General features: G+C 34.9%; 2 protein-coding genes across 6 annotated transcripts in view; one reads left to right on the forward strand and one right to left on the reverse strand.

Moving 5' to 3' along the window:
• The window catches only part of si:ch211-225b11.4, a 36,043-nt gene extending 24,244 nt beyond the window's left edge, over positions 1-11,799 (reverse strand). For all 5 annotated transcript variants that reach the window (XR_012406798.1, XR_011015466.1, XR_012406799.1 and 2 more), the window contains exons 1-12: positions 11,591-11,799; positions 10,264-10,444; positions 10,076-10,162; positions 9,966-9,993; positions 9,712-9,860; positions 8,063-8,185; positions 7,844-7,964; positions 5,649-5,791; positions 5,480-5,564; positions 5,259-5,386; positions 3,047-3,241; positions 1,201-1,918 (exon numbers count right to left, since the gene is read on the reverse strand). Coding sequence is in view for 2 of the 5 variants with exons in the window: in XM_017356240.3 (XP_017211729.1) it covers positions 1,201-1,918; positions 3,047-3,241; positions 5,259-5,386; positions 5,480-5,564; positions 5,649-5,791; positions 7,844-7,964; positions 8,063-8,185; positions 9,712-9,860; positions 9,966-9,993; positions 10,076-10,162; positions 10,264-10,444; positions 11,591-11,721 (2,089 nt within the window). In the remaining 3 variants the exon portion in view is untranslated. The remainder of the gene's footprint in view (positions 1-1,200; positions 1,919-3,046; positions 3,242-5,258; positions 5,387-5,479; positions 5,565-5,648; positions 5,792-7,843; positions 7,965-8,062; positions 8,186-9,711; positions 9,861-9,965; positions 9,994-10,075; positions 10,163-10,263; positions 10,445-11,590) is intronic.
• An 84-nt stretch (positions 11,800-11,883) lies between these two features.
• si:dkey-174n20.1 overlaps positions 11,884-14,568 on the forward strand; it is a 6,596-nt gene continuing 3,911 nt past the window's right edge. Inside the window, exon 1 of the mRNA NM_001082916.2 lies at positions 11,884-12,207. Coding sequence (NP_001076385.2) covers positions 12,087-12,207 — 121 coding nt within the window. The 5' untranslated portion in view covers positions 11,884-12,086. The remainder of the gene's footprint in view (positions 12,208-14,568) is intronic.

The following is a 14,568-nucleotide window of genomic DNA, read 5'->3' on the forward strand; positions in this document are numbered from 1 at the left end:
CCATTTATAATAAAACACTAATAAATGAACAATAAATTAGTACAGATCTCTCTTTCAGATATTTCTTTTTAAACCATATAGTATTTTTTAGTAAAAATACAATATCTGGTTAATTGGATTTTTATTATATTAGCCAGTACCAAAACTGTAAATAATAATCTAATAAAATAACTTAAAATCATGGTGCAAAAACAAGTACACCCTAATGCAGTGTTTCAGAACCACGTTCCTGGAGGCCCACCAGCTCTGCACATTCTCTATGGCTGTTTCTCAATATGCCTTATTTGGTGTTCTTGCGTCTTCGTGTTCTCATGTAACGTCATCATCAACTGCCAAAGTTTAGTTCAAAAACTCAAAAACGCAAGAACGGAGGACACGTGATGTTCTTGATATTAAAGATGCGTGAATGCAGACTTCCCAGCTAGAGAAGTCGCAGAAGTCATTTTGGTTAAATAAAAGAGAAGGGAAGCGCAGCATTTTATATAAATTTATTATTAAAGTATTTATCTCAGGAGTTTATTGTGAAAAACACAATAAATCATTGTATAAATGTGGTAATGCTTAAATAATTTCCTATTAAAAACGCATGAAGCTCATGTGACCATCAAGAAAATGAAGCATCTTATTTTTTAATGGACGCGTTATGTTTTCTGGTGGCCTCTCAAGTTTGTTCTTTAGAGGTAACCTGGCAAGACCGCTCTACACTCTACACGCAAGTCCATTCTCAGCTTTCTTGAAATTGAGAAACAGCCCATGTCTCCATAATTAAATGCACCTGATCATCAGCTCATAAGCAGAGACTGAAAGACCTGAAGTGGGTGTGAAAGACAATGGAGACATCCAAAACACGTAGTGTTGGTGGTCCTCCAGGAACGTGGTTGAGAAACAATGCACTAATGAATATGTCAGGGAATAATATTAAATAAAAAGATCAAATGGGGGGGGGGATCAAGAAAATCAAGAAAATCTAAAAAATTATACATAATTTAGCTGTAAAGTTGTAGTGTGTAATTTTTTTTGCAACACCCTAGTTGAAGTTAAATGTCTAATCTTTGTAATTCTAAAGAGATGACCACACTTTTATTTCAATGATTGTAACTATGTTACAAAAACATTTAATGTTCTATATTCATTGGACAATAGATAAAATTATACATGTTCAGTAATTATACATTTTATAAATATTCAAAAATTCCTCACCGACTCCTTGTTCAATCTCCGCCACCTCTTCCTCTGTCAGCCCTTTTTTACTATTACGCCCCTTGATGATCGCCATGCAACTGTCTCTTATTCTGACCAGGAATTTCCTAAGTGCCGCCTGCAGATGTTGGCGAAACGGAGATGATTCGCAGTTAAGATTGAGCGGGATGAAGTCTCTGAGAGCCGAATACTCCAGCTGTGATGGGGCTTCGTTAGTCTTTGGACTGCAGCAGAGGAGGTTGAGAGCTGCGAGTCGAACGCTGTCATCCAGAGAGCACAGGGCGAGATGGAGAGTCTGGTGAACATGGGAACTTTCAGCACCCCAGAGTGAACGTCCACTTGTGGCCCGCTGTGCGCTCATGACACAGGCCCATGCATGAAGGTGACCAGGAGCCGAGGGGTTCAGAGCTGACAAAAGAGTATTGAAGGCACCAGGAAATGTGCGTAGAGTTGTTGGCAGGAGATGACTAGAAGCATTGTTTTGAAGTAGTGTTATTTCTGAAGTCAAAGCCTCCAGGATGACTGGTTGCCATTGATGAGCCCATTGATTGGCTAAGTACTGGTCAGTGGGAGGGGCTTCTTTTGATGCAATTATAATAAGTTCACGTTTCTGTTCCTGGAGAAGGGACTTGTAGACTTCTGAGGCACATGGAGAAAGGTGATTGGTGGAGAGGCATTTAAGGAGGTGATAGGGAAGGGCTGGATACAGTTCCAAAACCTTTAAGGGAAAAAAAAGAACATTTTAATAATCATACGAAACTACTAGTGCACAGAAAACACAAACTAAAACCTGAAAAACTAAAAACTGAACCCCAACTCCAACATATGTTTTATGCAGCAGAAACACCCATACACTGTCACATTTACACACACTATAACCAATTTAATTCATCCAACTGACCTACAGTGCATGTCTTTGGATTGTGGGGAAAACTGGGGCACCCGGATAAAACCCACGCAAACACGAGGAGAACATGCCACTCCACACAGAAATGCCAACTGACCCAGCCGGGACTTGAACCAGCAAGGTTTTGCAGTGAGGTAACAGTGCTAAACACTGAGCTGCCACATTAGTGTTATTTAATATAATAAAAATAAAAAACACTCACAGGCCACTTTATTAGGTACACCTGTCCATCTGCTCTTTAACACAAATTTCTAATCGGCCTCACATGGCAGAAACTCATTGCATATAGACATGGTCAAGACGATCTACTGCTTTTCAAACTGAGGACCATAATGGGGAAGAAATTAAATGATTCAAGTGACTTGAACATGGCATGGTTATTGGTGTCAGACCGGTTGGTCTCTAAGGAATATTTTCAGTACCTTCTAGAATACATGCCACAATGGATTAAGGCAGTTCTCAAGGCAAAAGGGGGTTCAACCCAGAACTAGTACGATGAACCTAATAAAGTGGCCGGTGAGTGTGTATAGAGTTTTAAATTTATTGCCATATCAGCTTCGCTGGGTATTTCATGGCAAAACAAGATCAAATGTGCAACATTTTATAAAAATCACTTTTCTATAATAATAAAAACATTAAAGACATCAGCAGCAAAATATAAGACATAAGATAAAAATCTAACCATTTTTAAGGTTAACTTTTTAGATTTCAAAATATTTCCTTTCAAGTCTCTCCTGATAAAAATCGTCATCTATCGATTACAATCCATTAAACATAAAGCACTCCAAACTTACATGTTTAACACTTTGGCTTCTGTTGCAATATTGACATTTTGGGGGTTCATAAAATATTAAAAAAGAATACATAGCAAATCTAAAATGATTAAACATGCAACATATAAAAACAGGACAGAATGTGAAGTTCTTCTTAGGTTTTTACCTTGTTTGTTCCTGTGTATGGTAAAACTGCAGTAAGTGGTAAATACTTTGCTTTTGACTCCCAAGGCAACTCTGAAATCCTCTTCAGTAACTCCACATAAAGTGATTTCTCCGTCCCAAAGTGCTGACAATCCTTCTCATAGATCTCCATAAAGAGACAGAAAGCACTACGTGCCACCTCTGCAACACCATCCAACTACAATAAAAAGAACAAAGAAAACACCAGCTGAATGGATGCTTTTCTGTTATGGTTGATTTATTATAGGCTTTGAAATTATCTGAAGAAAATCTGAATGGTTTATACTTTTGTGAATGTGCTAGGGTAACACTTTAAAATAATGGTTTATTGGTTTATGTTAGTCAATGTATTTACTAACATGAACAAACAATAAGTAATACATTTATGATGTTATTTATATATCTTAGCTCATTTTAGTCAATTTTATTTAAGTTTAATAACATTAGTTCATTTTAGTTCATGTTAGCATTGCATTAAATGCAAATGCATGAACTAAAGTTAACAAGCATAACTATGGATTTTAAAAATGCATTAGTTAATGTTAAACTATGATTAATAAATACTTTACAAGATTGTTCATACTTAGTTAATGTTACTAAATACATTAAAGGGCACCTACAATGATAATCCTCTTTTGTAAGCTGTTTGGAAAAAACTGTGCAGGTATAGTGTGTCCACAGTCATATTGGAGTGATATAAAGACAATAAGTCTCTTTTTTACTCAAGGTTTCCCCGCCAATCGAATTGACTGACAGCCCCGTATTAACATGTCTCTAAAGGAACGCATATAGTGATAATAACAAAACAGGATACAGTTAGGGCAAAACAACTGCGATTAAAAGATCTGTTGATCATTAATTATTGATCATTAATTATTATCAAATTTGATCAAGAATGAGTTTTACAAGTTTAATATGCTTTAAAAACAGTGCATGTTTGTAATGAATTACAGCGATTTTACCATCTTTACTTCATCACCACAGCTGCAGGTTAGTACAATAATTAAAGAAGATGCACTTTGTAGACGTCAAGATTTATTTTGTACATTAACATAATGGATATCCTGTATGTGTGTGTGTGTGTGTGTGTGTGTACCTGCTTTGTAATGACATTGTGTGTGACTCAGCGTCACAACTCCACAACAAACACATCAAATAATCATTGGGAAAGTTCTTACTGTAGTATTTCTCACAAACATTACGTGAGATCTGCTTCCTTGGTGTCTGTCACTGTGCTGTTCATCTGACAAAAACAGCTAATCTGTGCTCAGAGCTGAGAATTCTAATGATCTGTGTTACGACTGAAGTTTATTTATTTTTTTTATTATTGCGGATTGTACACCTTTTTCTTTTGTCCCGCCTCCTTGCTGTTTTTCTGATGTCTTATAGGCTACCACGCCGGCGTGATTCCCTGCTTTGATTGGCTGCTGGTCTACGAGGCCTGTATAAAACGGAGCTTCCGGCAGGAATCGGAGAGCTCATTTCTGCTGCGTTAGGTGTTTGGAGTGGAGCTCCTGGGTTTCCCTCACCCCTTCGGCCGACGACCAACAATTATCACCTTTGTATTGATGACCATCCTATGCTTGAATATTTATTGAGAGTTTGAGCGTGTAGGGGTGACCTGCCTATTTATTTGATTACTTTTGACTTTGTTTATATTAGGGAGTCAGGTAAGATTCTTGTATGTTTCTTTAAATAGTAATAGGTAATTTAGTGGATTTATTTTATAGATTCTTTTGTTTGTTATTTTGGCCTGTGGTCACCCTGACGAAATGCTCGTTTATATAAACCCTATTTTTCTATAATAAATATCTTCATATATACTCTCAATTGAGTGTGTGAGTTTGGTTGTCGACCAAAGGGAATCTTTTGCTTTAAGTTTTGTTTAGTTTGGGAAATCCACCACCCCAACACATTTGTTTGTTCTTCGTTTATTATGCCCTTTTCGTTTCCCCTAGACTTGGGGCGTAATAATCTGAAAGCTATAATAAAAAATCTTATGGATGTTTTGAACTTTAACAAAAGACTTAATGTATCTTATATCTTCAAACTGGGGTAAAATAGGTGCCCCTTCAACTAATGGACAATTATTCAAAAGTGTTACCACATATGGTTCTAATAAAAAAGTTTATTCAAAATCCAAATACCTTAAAATAAAATAAAAATGTAAGTTTCTCAGCACACAAAAGGCTTACCGGACTCTCTGAATTCCTCCAAATGATTTGCGTTAGACGGTGCTGGAGGTCTGAATCTAAAGGTGCACCGGTAACTTCCCAAACCTCACTGAGACACTCTTTCAGCCTCTTCAGCCAAATCGTAAACACTAGAAAACACATATGAATACAACCAATAACTACCTTCACCACAGTCAAGCAGAGACCCAGCAATCTACAGAATGACGCAGGACGATAGAAACCTTGAAAAACAAAGTAATGACAGTCCAGCTTTTCTTCACAAAGGGCCGAGATGAAGGGGAGCAACCCATGGAGCAGAAAGCAAGTCTGATAAAACAGAAGAAGGAGGAAGTAATTATATGTTGCACACTTGGGATCAATCTTAGAGACAGAAGTCGATGTGTTTTGTACCTTCTGGTTGCTGTGGCGACTGACAAGAACGTCATTTTTGCAGCATGTTAACAAGCCCCTGCAGACAGCCAATCTGTCCACCCCGTCCTGACATCTGGAGCTGCAGTTTACCTGTAGTTCACCTACTGTCAGCCGCCACGGCTCTGTGGAGCACACATTTCACATATTATGAGCATCAGGCAGGTAACATGGAATCTAAATGGATTTACTTAGCTTACTAAATCTTTATATGTATTCTAGACATGCTCCAATATTCAATAACATAATATATTGAAGGAATGACAATGAGACTGTTTAACTTGTTATTAAGGAAACAACAGTGAAGTTTGTTGCTCAGGTTTTTTAAAATTTATTTATTTATTAAAACAGTGATGTACTGTAATAAAAGATTAGGAAATGATAGTGTTTTATGACAATGTTAAACCCTTACATTCCTAGGAAATACAGATATTACATTATATATTTCTACCTAATTTGGTTAAAAACAAACAAACAAAACACTTTTTTCAAATATAATAACATATAATAGGATCACTTATTCTTTTATGCATTTTAAGGTATAGTAAAAAAATTTACTCCCTATTTAATAGGCCTGTCACAATAATCAATACATCGACTTATTGTGCAGTACATGGACATGACCTCAATAATTTTGGCCACTCAGTATATATTGTCCATGATGTTGCATAAAAAATTAATGACTTAAAAATTTGAGCCAATTATGCAGCTTCTGTCATCTCATCTCATCTAATCTCTGTTGGTGGTGGCAGCGAGTTCAGGAAACATTTTATTTTTGTTAATAGATCAGAAAAAGTTAATTTTCACATTTGTCCGGAAAACTACTACCAGTTTTGAAGAGGTGTCAAAGTAAACTGTTTCAAATCTGCAGTCCAGGTCCTGAAAAGTTATGAGTCACGAATAACATTAGAGCCAAATATACATATAGATGTGGTTTTTGTGCCTTGAATGTATTTATTTTTGTGCTAATGTAAAACCTGTTGTTGAATCATTATATAAACAGGCATAAATTGGTCTTAAAATTACAATAATATCACTTATCGCAATAATTTCTATGACAATAAATCGCACAACAAATATAACTTATCGTAACAAGCCTGCTAATTAATGAGCCTCAGATGGTTCCAAACCTTTATGGGTTTCTTTATTCTGCTGAACCCAAAAGATTATACTCTAAAGAAAGCTGAAAAACTGTAACTAAAGACATGAATATTAGGGGAAAAATAAAACGAGGTCAACGATTACCAGTTTTCAGCTTTCTTCAAAATATCTTCTTTTGTGTTCAATAGAAGAAATTGAAGTGAAGGATTCAGTGTAATATTAACTATTCTTTAAAGAATAATAACAATTCATAAAAGATTTATGCAACTCTAAATGATGATGGAATGTTATTTGACATTTCTTTAGTCACAACAGTCTGAAACATCATAGCCACATCATAGGTATTTAGTAGTGCTAGGCAAAGATTAAATGACAGCTTATGTGTGTGTATTATATTTATTTATTATGTATATGTAATACACACATATACTATACAAACTATACAAACATTTTTGTTGCCTAGATTTTAAAATGTATATATAATTTTATCACACACACACACACACACACACACACACACACACACACACACACACACACACACACACACACACACACACACACAAACACAAACACACACACACAAACACACACACACACACACACTTTATATCTAAATTTAAATAAACAATCTCTAAAATAAACGCATGCTTGCATTTGTGTGTGCATTTATATATATGAGCAATATCACACGAGTAGCAGTGCAATATGGCTGTATATCGGCACTGGTGGGAGGCGTGTGTTGGTTTAGATATTATAGGCATTTAATATGCGTTTTATATATACATATTCATATACATACATATATATATATATATATATATATATATATATATATATATATATATATATATATATATATATATATATATATATATATATATATATATATATATATATATACAAAACTTTTGTAAATTGTATTTCGATGTGGTTTATAATATAAAAAGTAATATACAGAAAAAATGACTGATAATCACATGCTAAATTTAGGAACCAGAATGCAAAAATCTGTATTTTCAGACCTGGCATTTAGACATATATCACATTTAGTGCCTTTAAAAACTGTAGCTGACCTGTTTTAGTGATTTGTAGTAGACTCCAGGCAGCTGATCCAGCACACTGACTGTCTGTTGCAGTGCTGAGCAGCATTGCAACCGCAGTGCCTGCCAACAGCCGTGTATCTCTGCTGGAAACCTGACAAACATGAGTAGCAAAAATCGTCTCTGCATGCTAAATGCAATCATTTTAGTTGGAGGTTTTTAAAGAATCTAGCAGCAACCAAAAGCACGAACCTCTCCCAAGATAATCCTCATCAGGAACTCCAGAATACCCCTTGCAGTAATATTTACACTGTCTTTACTGTAGACCAACTGCGCCACTTCACCTGGCAGCAGCTGAAACACTTGCAGACAACCCTGGAAACAACATAAAAGCCATATTTATTTGCAACGAACACTTTCTTATATAAACAATTAATTTTGGGGGGAAAACATTGTGCAATTCTGAGTGTGCTCCACACAGGCGAGTGGCTTAATAAACAACCTGTAAGAAACACACTATTTCCTCCTTACATGCATGCCTCAGACACTTCCCCACATATTCTTTTATGTATTTTAAAGGGATCGTTTATCTGAATGAAACTTTACTCACTATTTACTGACCCTCTAGTAGTTCCAAACTTTTATGTATTTCTTTATTCGGTTGAACACACATATATTAAAAGATATTTTGAAAAAAGCTGAAAAAACATTGACTTCTATAGTAGGAAAAACAAATACTGTGGAAGTCAATGAACACTGGTTTCCAGTTTTCTTGAATATATCTCTTCTTTTGTGTCAAGTGTGAAGTGAAGGATTCTTGGGTGAACTATCCCTTTAAGAACAATGACAATTCATAATTGCATTTACATTTAGCAGACGTTTTTGTCCAAAGCGAGGTGAGGAGTCATGCTGCAATCCAACTAGAAGAGTACAGTACACACAAGAAGTGCTAATTATACAAAAAAAAGTTTGTGCTTAGAGAACAAAGTGCTAGAGTAAGGGGAGGGGAAGTGTTTTTTTTTTTTTTTTTTTAATAGAGAGAGGAGTGTTTTTAGAGGTGGTTTGTCAAGCCCACTCACCTGTGTGAAGTACACTTCATAAATGCACAATGTTTTTTTTTTAGAGATATGGAGTGATTGCAAGAAAGTGTAAGAAAACTGACAAAAACTGGTGCAAGTGTCACCTAAAGTGTCAGAGAGATGAAAGTGTGTGTGTGTGTGTCAAGCCCACTCACCTATGGGAGGCACAGTTAGGAATGCATAATGTTTTGAGGTTTTCTTTTGTATGGCGTGGTGGGAGGAAAGAGGGGGTCCTTGTTTTAATCACAGGGATTCAGGTGGTTGCGCAGGTGATGGGTTTTTAGTTGTCATTTGAATGGTACTAGTGAATAAACATGGTATGATAACCGGTTTCAAGGTTTACCGCGGTTTGGAAAAGTTGAGGTTTTAAAACCGCCAGAGTTCTCTGTTATACCGTTCCTAAGATGTGTGTAATTTTTATTTTTTCACATGTTCTTCACAACTGTTTTATTTATTGTTAGAACAACAGTATCTCCAGCAAAAAAGAAACCTCTAAATTAAAAGCTATTAATCCAAAATATTTTACAGTGAAATTGTGATACTTTTACCCAAGGTTATCATACCGTCAGAATCTTATACCTGCCCATGCCTACTAGTGAATCAGCAATCTGTGTGGCAATCATTCCGTCAACAAGAAACATTAAAAGAAAAGGTTTTGGAAAGTGAAAAAATATATTTATGTAAAGATTACGTTACCCTAAAATCATGATAGAACATTATTTGACTCATATTTTGACTCATTTTCTTTAGTCACACACTTTCCCACAAACACTCCATTACAAGGATCCCCCCAAAAGTGCTAAACTAACTTAGAGTTTCTACCTTAACCATCTGGTAGCACAAGGGTCCATTTCTGGATGCTTCATCTGACATAACAACAGGAATCAGCTCAGCGACTTTACCAAGCAGGGTGGTGCATTCAGACTTCAGAACTTCTCGTCCTATTGTGCTGTCCTCCAAGAACATACAGACTGACACAGAACACACACCACTACTATTATTATAACAATACAAATATGAAATATTATATTAAATAAAGAGCTCTGTGTAATATAAGTGAACTGAGGCACACTCACTTATCTGAAGATCTTTTAATGAAAACACCTGCAAAAGAACAATAAAGGGTCTTTAATTAAACCTAAAACCTAAAAACTGTAGTAATAGTATTGTTGTTATTATTATGAACCTGTTTTTGGTGCAAAATGTTCAGCAGACACTGTTTAACTTCCTCAAAGACAACGGAGTGGTTTATTACAGCGAAAACCTGAAGCATCTGTGAAACAGAGTTAAGACAGTGTTGTTTTAAGGCAAACCAATCAAACAGTATAATGGCAATAAAAGAAATCTGTCATGTTGAATCAAAGGTGAAAGTACTTGGTCTAATTTGCGGCAGGCAGATGAAGTGGTCACTGCTTCTAACTGTAAGGCCAGAATAAGCTGAATCAGTCGATGAAGAGCAGGAGGCTGTAAGGAATGAAGTGCTTCTTTTGGGATCTTCTGCAGGATCTGTGAAGCCTCCTCCAGCGAGCGGTCTCTGCTCCGTTTACCTGTGATCCTGCAAATAAAACAGCATTTTTTCTCTTACTCTCTGTGTAAAGCTTTACAGTCATACTGTTTTTATCACTACAGCGATGCATTCGTTTTTTTAATATATATATATATATATATATATATATATATATATATATATATATATATATATATATATATATATACATACATACACACACACACACAGACACACACAGACACACACACACACACAGTTTTCACGCTTTTTCTAGATTACTTGAGTTGTCCAAATGACACCAGACCTGCATGCAACAAATAAGAATAAAATTTATTTTATTGTTTTCAATTTTATTACAAATGTTTTTATTTATATTTTGGTGTGTAAGTGCTGATTGTGTTCCATAAAGACCCGGTTTTACAGACAGGGATAAGACTAGTCAGGATTAGGCCCTAGTTCAATTAGGAAAATTAAGTAATTTTTATAAACATGCTTAGAAAAAAAAAACACTACTGGTGTGCATCTTGAGACAAAACAAAGCCACTGATATATTTAAAAATCAATCAGTGCATTTTATTTCAGTTGAAATAGCTCAGACTTACATTTCAATCTAGGACTAGGCTTAAGCCTTGTCTGTGAAACCGGGGGAAATTTCTTAAGGTTTTCTTAGGTATTGAATTAACTTTTGCTCGAAATATGTGGTTTGTTATAAGTCATTCAGTTCCATCAAGATAATATTTTAAATTTATATCAAAAACTAATAGTCATTAATCAATAGTCTGCTAAAATATTTAAAAAAATAGATGTTGTGAATAATTGCGATTGGGATTAACTTAGGCTGCAATATAAGATAAAGTTTTGTTATACGGTATAATGCAGATTCTGTTACATGAGTGTCATTTATTACTCTCTAAATTAAAGAAATTATATAAAAAGTAGATGTAAACAGAAAATTATTACCATACACTTCTATAAGGTCAAATAAATGTACAAATTAAGTATTACTTCAATTAATTTTCATTGTTTACACTGACAAAATTAACTTGAATGGGATAAAAAAACTTCGAAGTATTCAGCAATCACCCCAAATCATATTTAATTTATCAAATGTATAACAAAACACAACACAGCATGCAAATTACCATTTTAACAGCAAAATGATACAAAATACATCACTTTTCTAAACAGTACCTGCCATTTTCAGTGAGCTTCAGCAAGAAACTCCTTAGCGTGTCTTTGACGTCAGATGAAAACTGATCCTCTAAAACAACAGACTTCAGAACTGCATCAGCATCTTCCAAAGAAAAGTTAACAATGGTCATAATTGCGATTTATCAACTCAAACTGGTGTACTGTACACAGATCCATGTGTAAACCGCAGACTGTAACAATCTCCCTCTACCGCGAGCTAGTGTCAGATACATGATGAGCGCACGCCTGCGCCCCCTGCCGGCGCGACTGTACGACAATCTAACAAATGTGGCTATGGCTACACAGTATCAGACAGTAAACACAAGCTCTGATGCTACAATATATCTTTCGAAAAATCAACAAAAATTTAAAGTCTGAACTCTAAATTTCACTCGCGAATGACCTAACGGTGTAGGCCACAAAGCAGAATTGTTTTAATTGAAAGCATTTTCTTTACAGAAGACAGTTTATTTCATGCTAGTTTAGCTACAAGAGCATGTATCTGTTATACACTATAATTTCCGCACTTGTGTGCTTTTTAGTATTGAAATGGATGAAACGGAGAAGGTATTGCACTGATCTAAAGAGGTTAGATGGAAAAACAGTTCTTATAACTGGTAAGTGAATGCTTTTGGTTTTATATCTCAGATTATGTGAGAGCTCAGCTGTGTGATTGACAGGTTTTTCATGTGTACTTGTAAATTTCCCTTTGCAAATTAAAACTCAACACTTTGTCGAAAACTATATTATATTGGTTGAATAATATAAATTGTGTTATTATTAACTATTTTCGCTCTTGAATAATATAATAATGTGGGTTTTGTAAAGATGTCATTAGATAAGGGGTTTCCTAATGAACCTTATAGTAAAATGGTTAAGTGTATATATATATATATATATATATATATATATATATATATATATATATATATATATATATATATATATATATATATAAATATATATAAAATCTAAAAATCTCCTTTGTTCAATGGGGTTATGGGGACATTTTAAAACATTTAACGTGAAAAAGCCTAACATGGCTTAATGTACCTAAAAATCAATCAAAGAAACCCAAATTTCTGTCAAACTTTTCTTGTAATTTTCCCTAACTACTGTAGAAAGACTGTGTCCTAATTCCATAAATGAAGTGAAAAACATCACATTAAGTGTTTTCTCCTCCATTGCAGTCCATTATAAGGAAAATCGTAATGTGGCTTAATGCATCTTAACAACAAGCAGGGAAAATTACATTTCAATCAAATTTTACTTGTTATTAGCACTACAAGCAAAAGAATGAGCAGCTAAAGTGAGCAATATTGTGTTAAGCGTTTTCACCTATGTTGTTGTGGGGATGTCAATGACATGCACAAGCGCATTCTTTTAACAGCAAGGGTTAATCTATTAGAAATAAAATAAAATTTTATAAACAGCCATTTTTAAAATTTGGTTTCCCACGGTTGTTGTTTAGTTACATTTAGTCTTTCCTTATTATGGACTTCAATTGTGGAGAAAACGCTTAACGTGATATTGTTCTTTTGACAATAGTTAGTGTTAATCATAAGAAAAGTTTGACAGAAATTTGGGTTTCTCTTGTTGATGTTAAGGTACATTAAGCCATGTTGCCTTGTTTCCACTGAGTGGTACAGTTCAGTTGGGTACGAATCGTACGATGTATGGGTCACCTTAAAGGTTCTTCATATAATTATTGATGCCCATGAAGAACTAATATGTTTAGGGAATGACGCTTAGACTGCAGCTCCGCACAGGAAGTTTGGCCAGAGGAGAAATGGTTGTGTATGGAACAAAATCAATGCCAAAAGTCTTGAATTAAAAAGCTTGTTGAATAGCACAAACTGAAAAAAATAATACACCGTATTAACAAGTTCTTGCATTTTAATGACTTGAATTCCAGGGTTTGAATTTTTAGGTCCTGAAATTTAACATAGCTGTTTATTTAAGCTGTGAATATTTCAATGAAAAATATTTCAAACACGTTTTCATACTTAAAACTTCAATAATTCATATTCATTTTTCAGATTTCACTTACAAAATATTCAATAACCTTTAAAATACGATGTATAATATTCAAAAGGTCATTTTCAGTTCATTTTATTTCAGTTCAAATATTCGCTTCCATAAAATCAGTGGTTCAAATTCGACTGTTAAAATTTAACATTACATCCGGGAACTGCAGGAGAAGCAATAGATTGCAGATTGAAGATCGCCAGCTGCTCTAGCTTTCACCAGCAGGTGGAGATGGAATAATGTAAGATTTTTAACCGAGTAAACAGGCGAGAAAAAAGCTAATAAAGGCACAAAAGTAGAATTGAATATTAATATCAATGCCTTGGACATTGTAAATAATAAAAAGTATGAGTAAAATGAGTAAATGAGGTTTTAGTCATCTATATTTGCCCTTGTGTAACAGAAGCCAGCTGGTGATCGCGTAAATCTTACTCCTCGGGTCCAGCGACAGACGTTGTTCTGCAATCTTTAGCATCCTCGGAGCATTTGACTCCCATGCCATATATTATAACCTATCCCAATCCTGACATAGCTGCGTTTAAATAATAACTGAAGACGCTCGTTTAATGCATTCGCATGTTATGTAAATTTTTTTTTACATAAATAAAAACAAAAGCTTTTTAATTCAAGACTTTTGGCATTGATTGTGTTCCATAGTTGTGCCCAATACAGCCTGTTTCTCTCAAGGTTTTTTCCTTCACTTCATCAATTGGTGAAGTTTGTACCTCGTCACTGGCTTGCTTGGATTGGGACTTGTGGAGCTGCACATCGATGCATTTGCTCTTCAGTGTTTGGACTTTCAGCAGTGAAAATTAAACCGCACCGCACTGCACTGAACTAAACTGAACTTAAACTCTGAAAACTGAACTGACACAATTTCAGTTTACTAGAACTTCTATGTTAAGCTGCTTTGACACAATCTACATTGTGAAAGCACTATGGAAATAAAT

Source organism: Danio rerio, chromosome 5 (genome assembly GCF_049306965.1).
Source record: "Danio rerio strain Tuebingen ecotype United States chromosome 5, GRCz12tu, whole genome shotgun sequence".
NCBI lineage: Eukaryota > Metazoa > Chordata > Actinopteri > Cypriniformes > Danionidae > Danio > Danio rerio.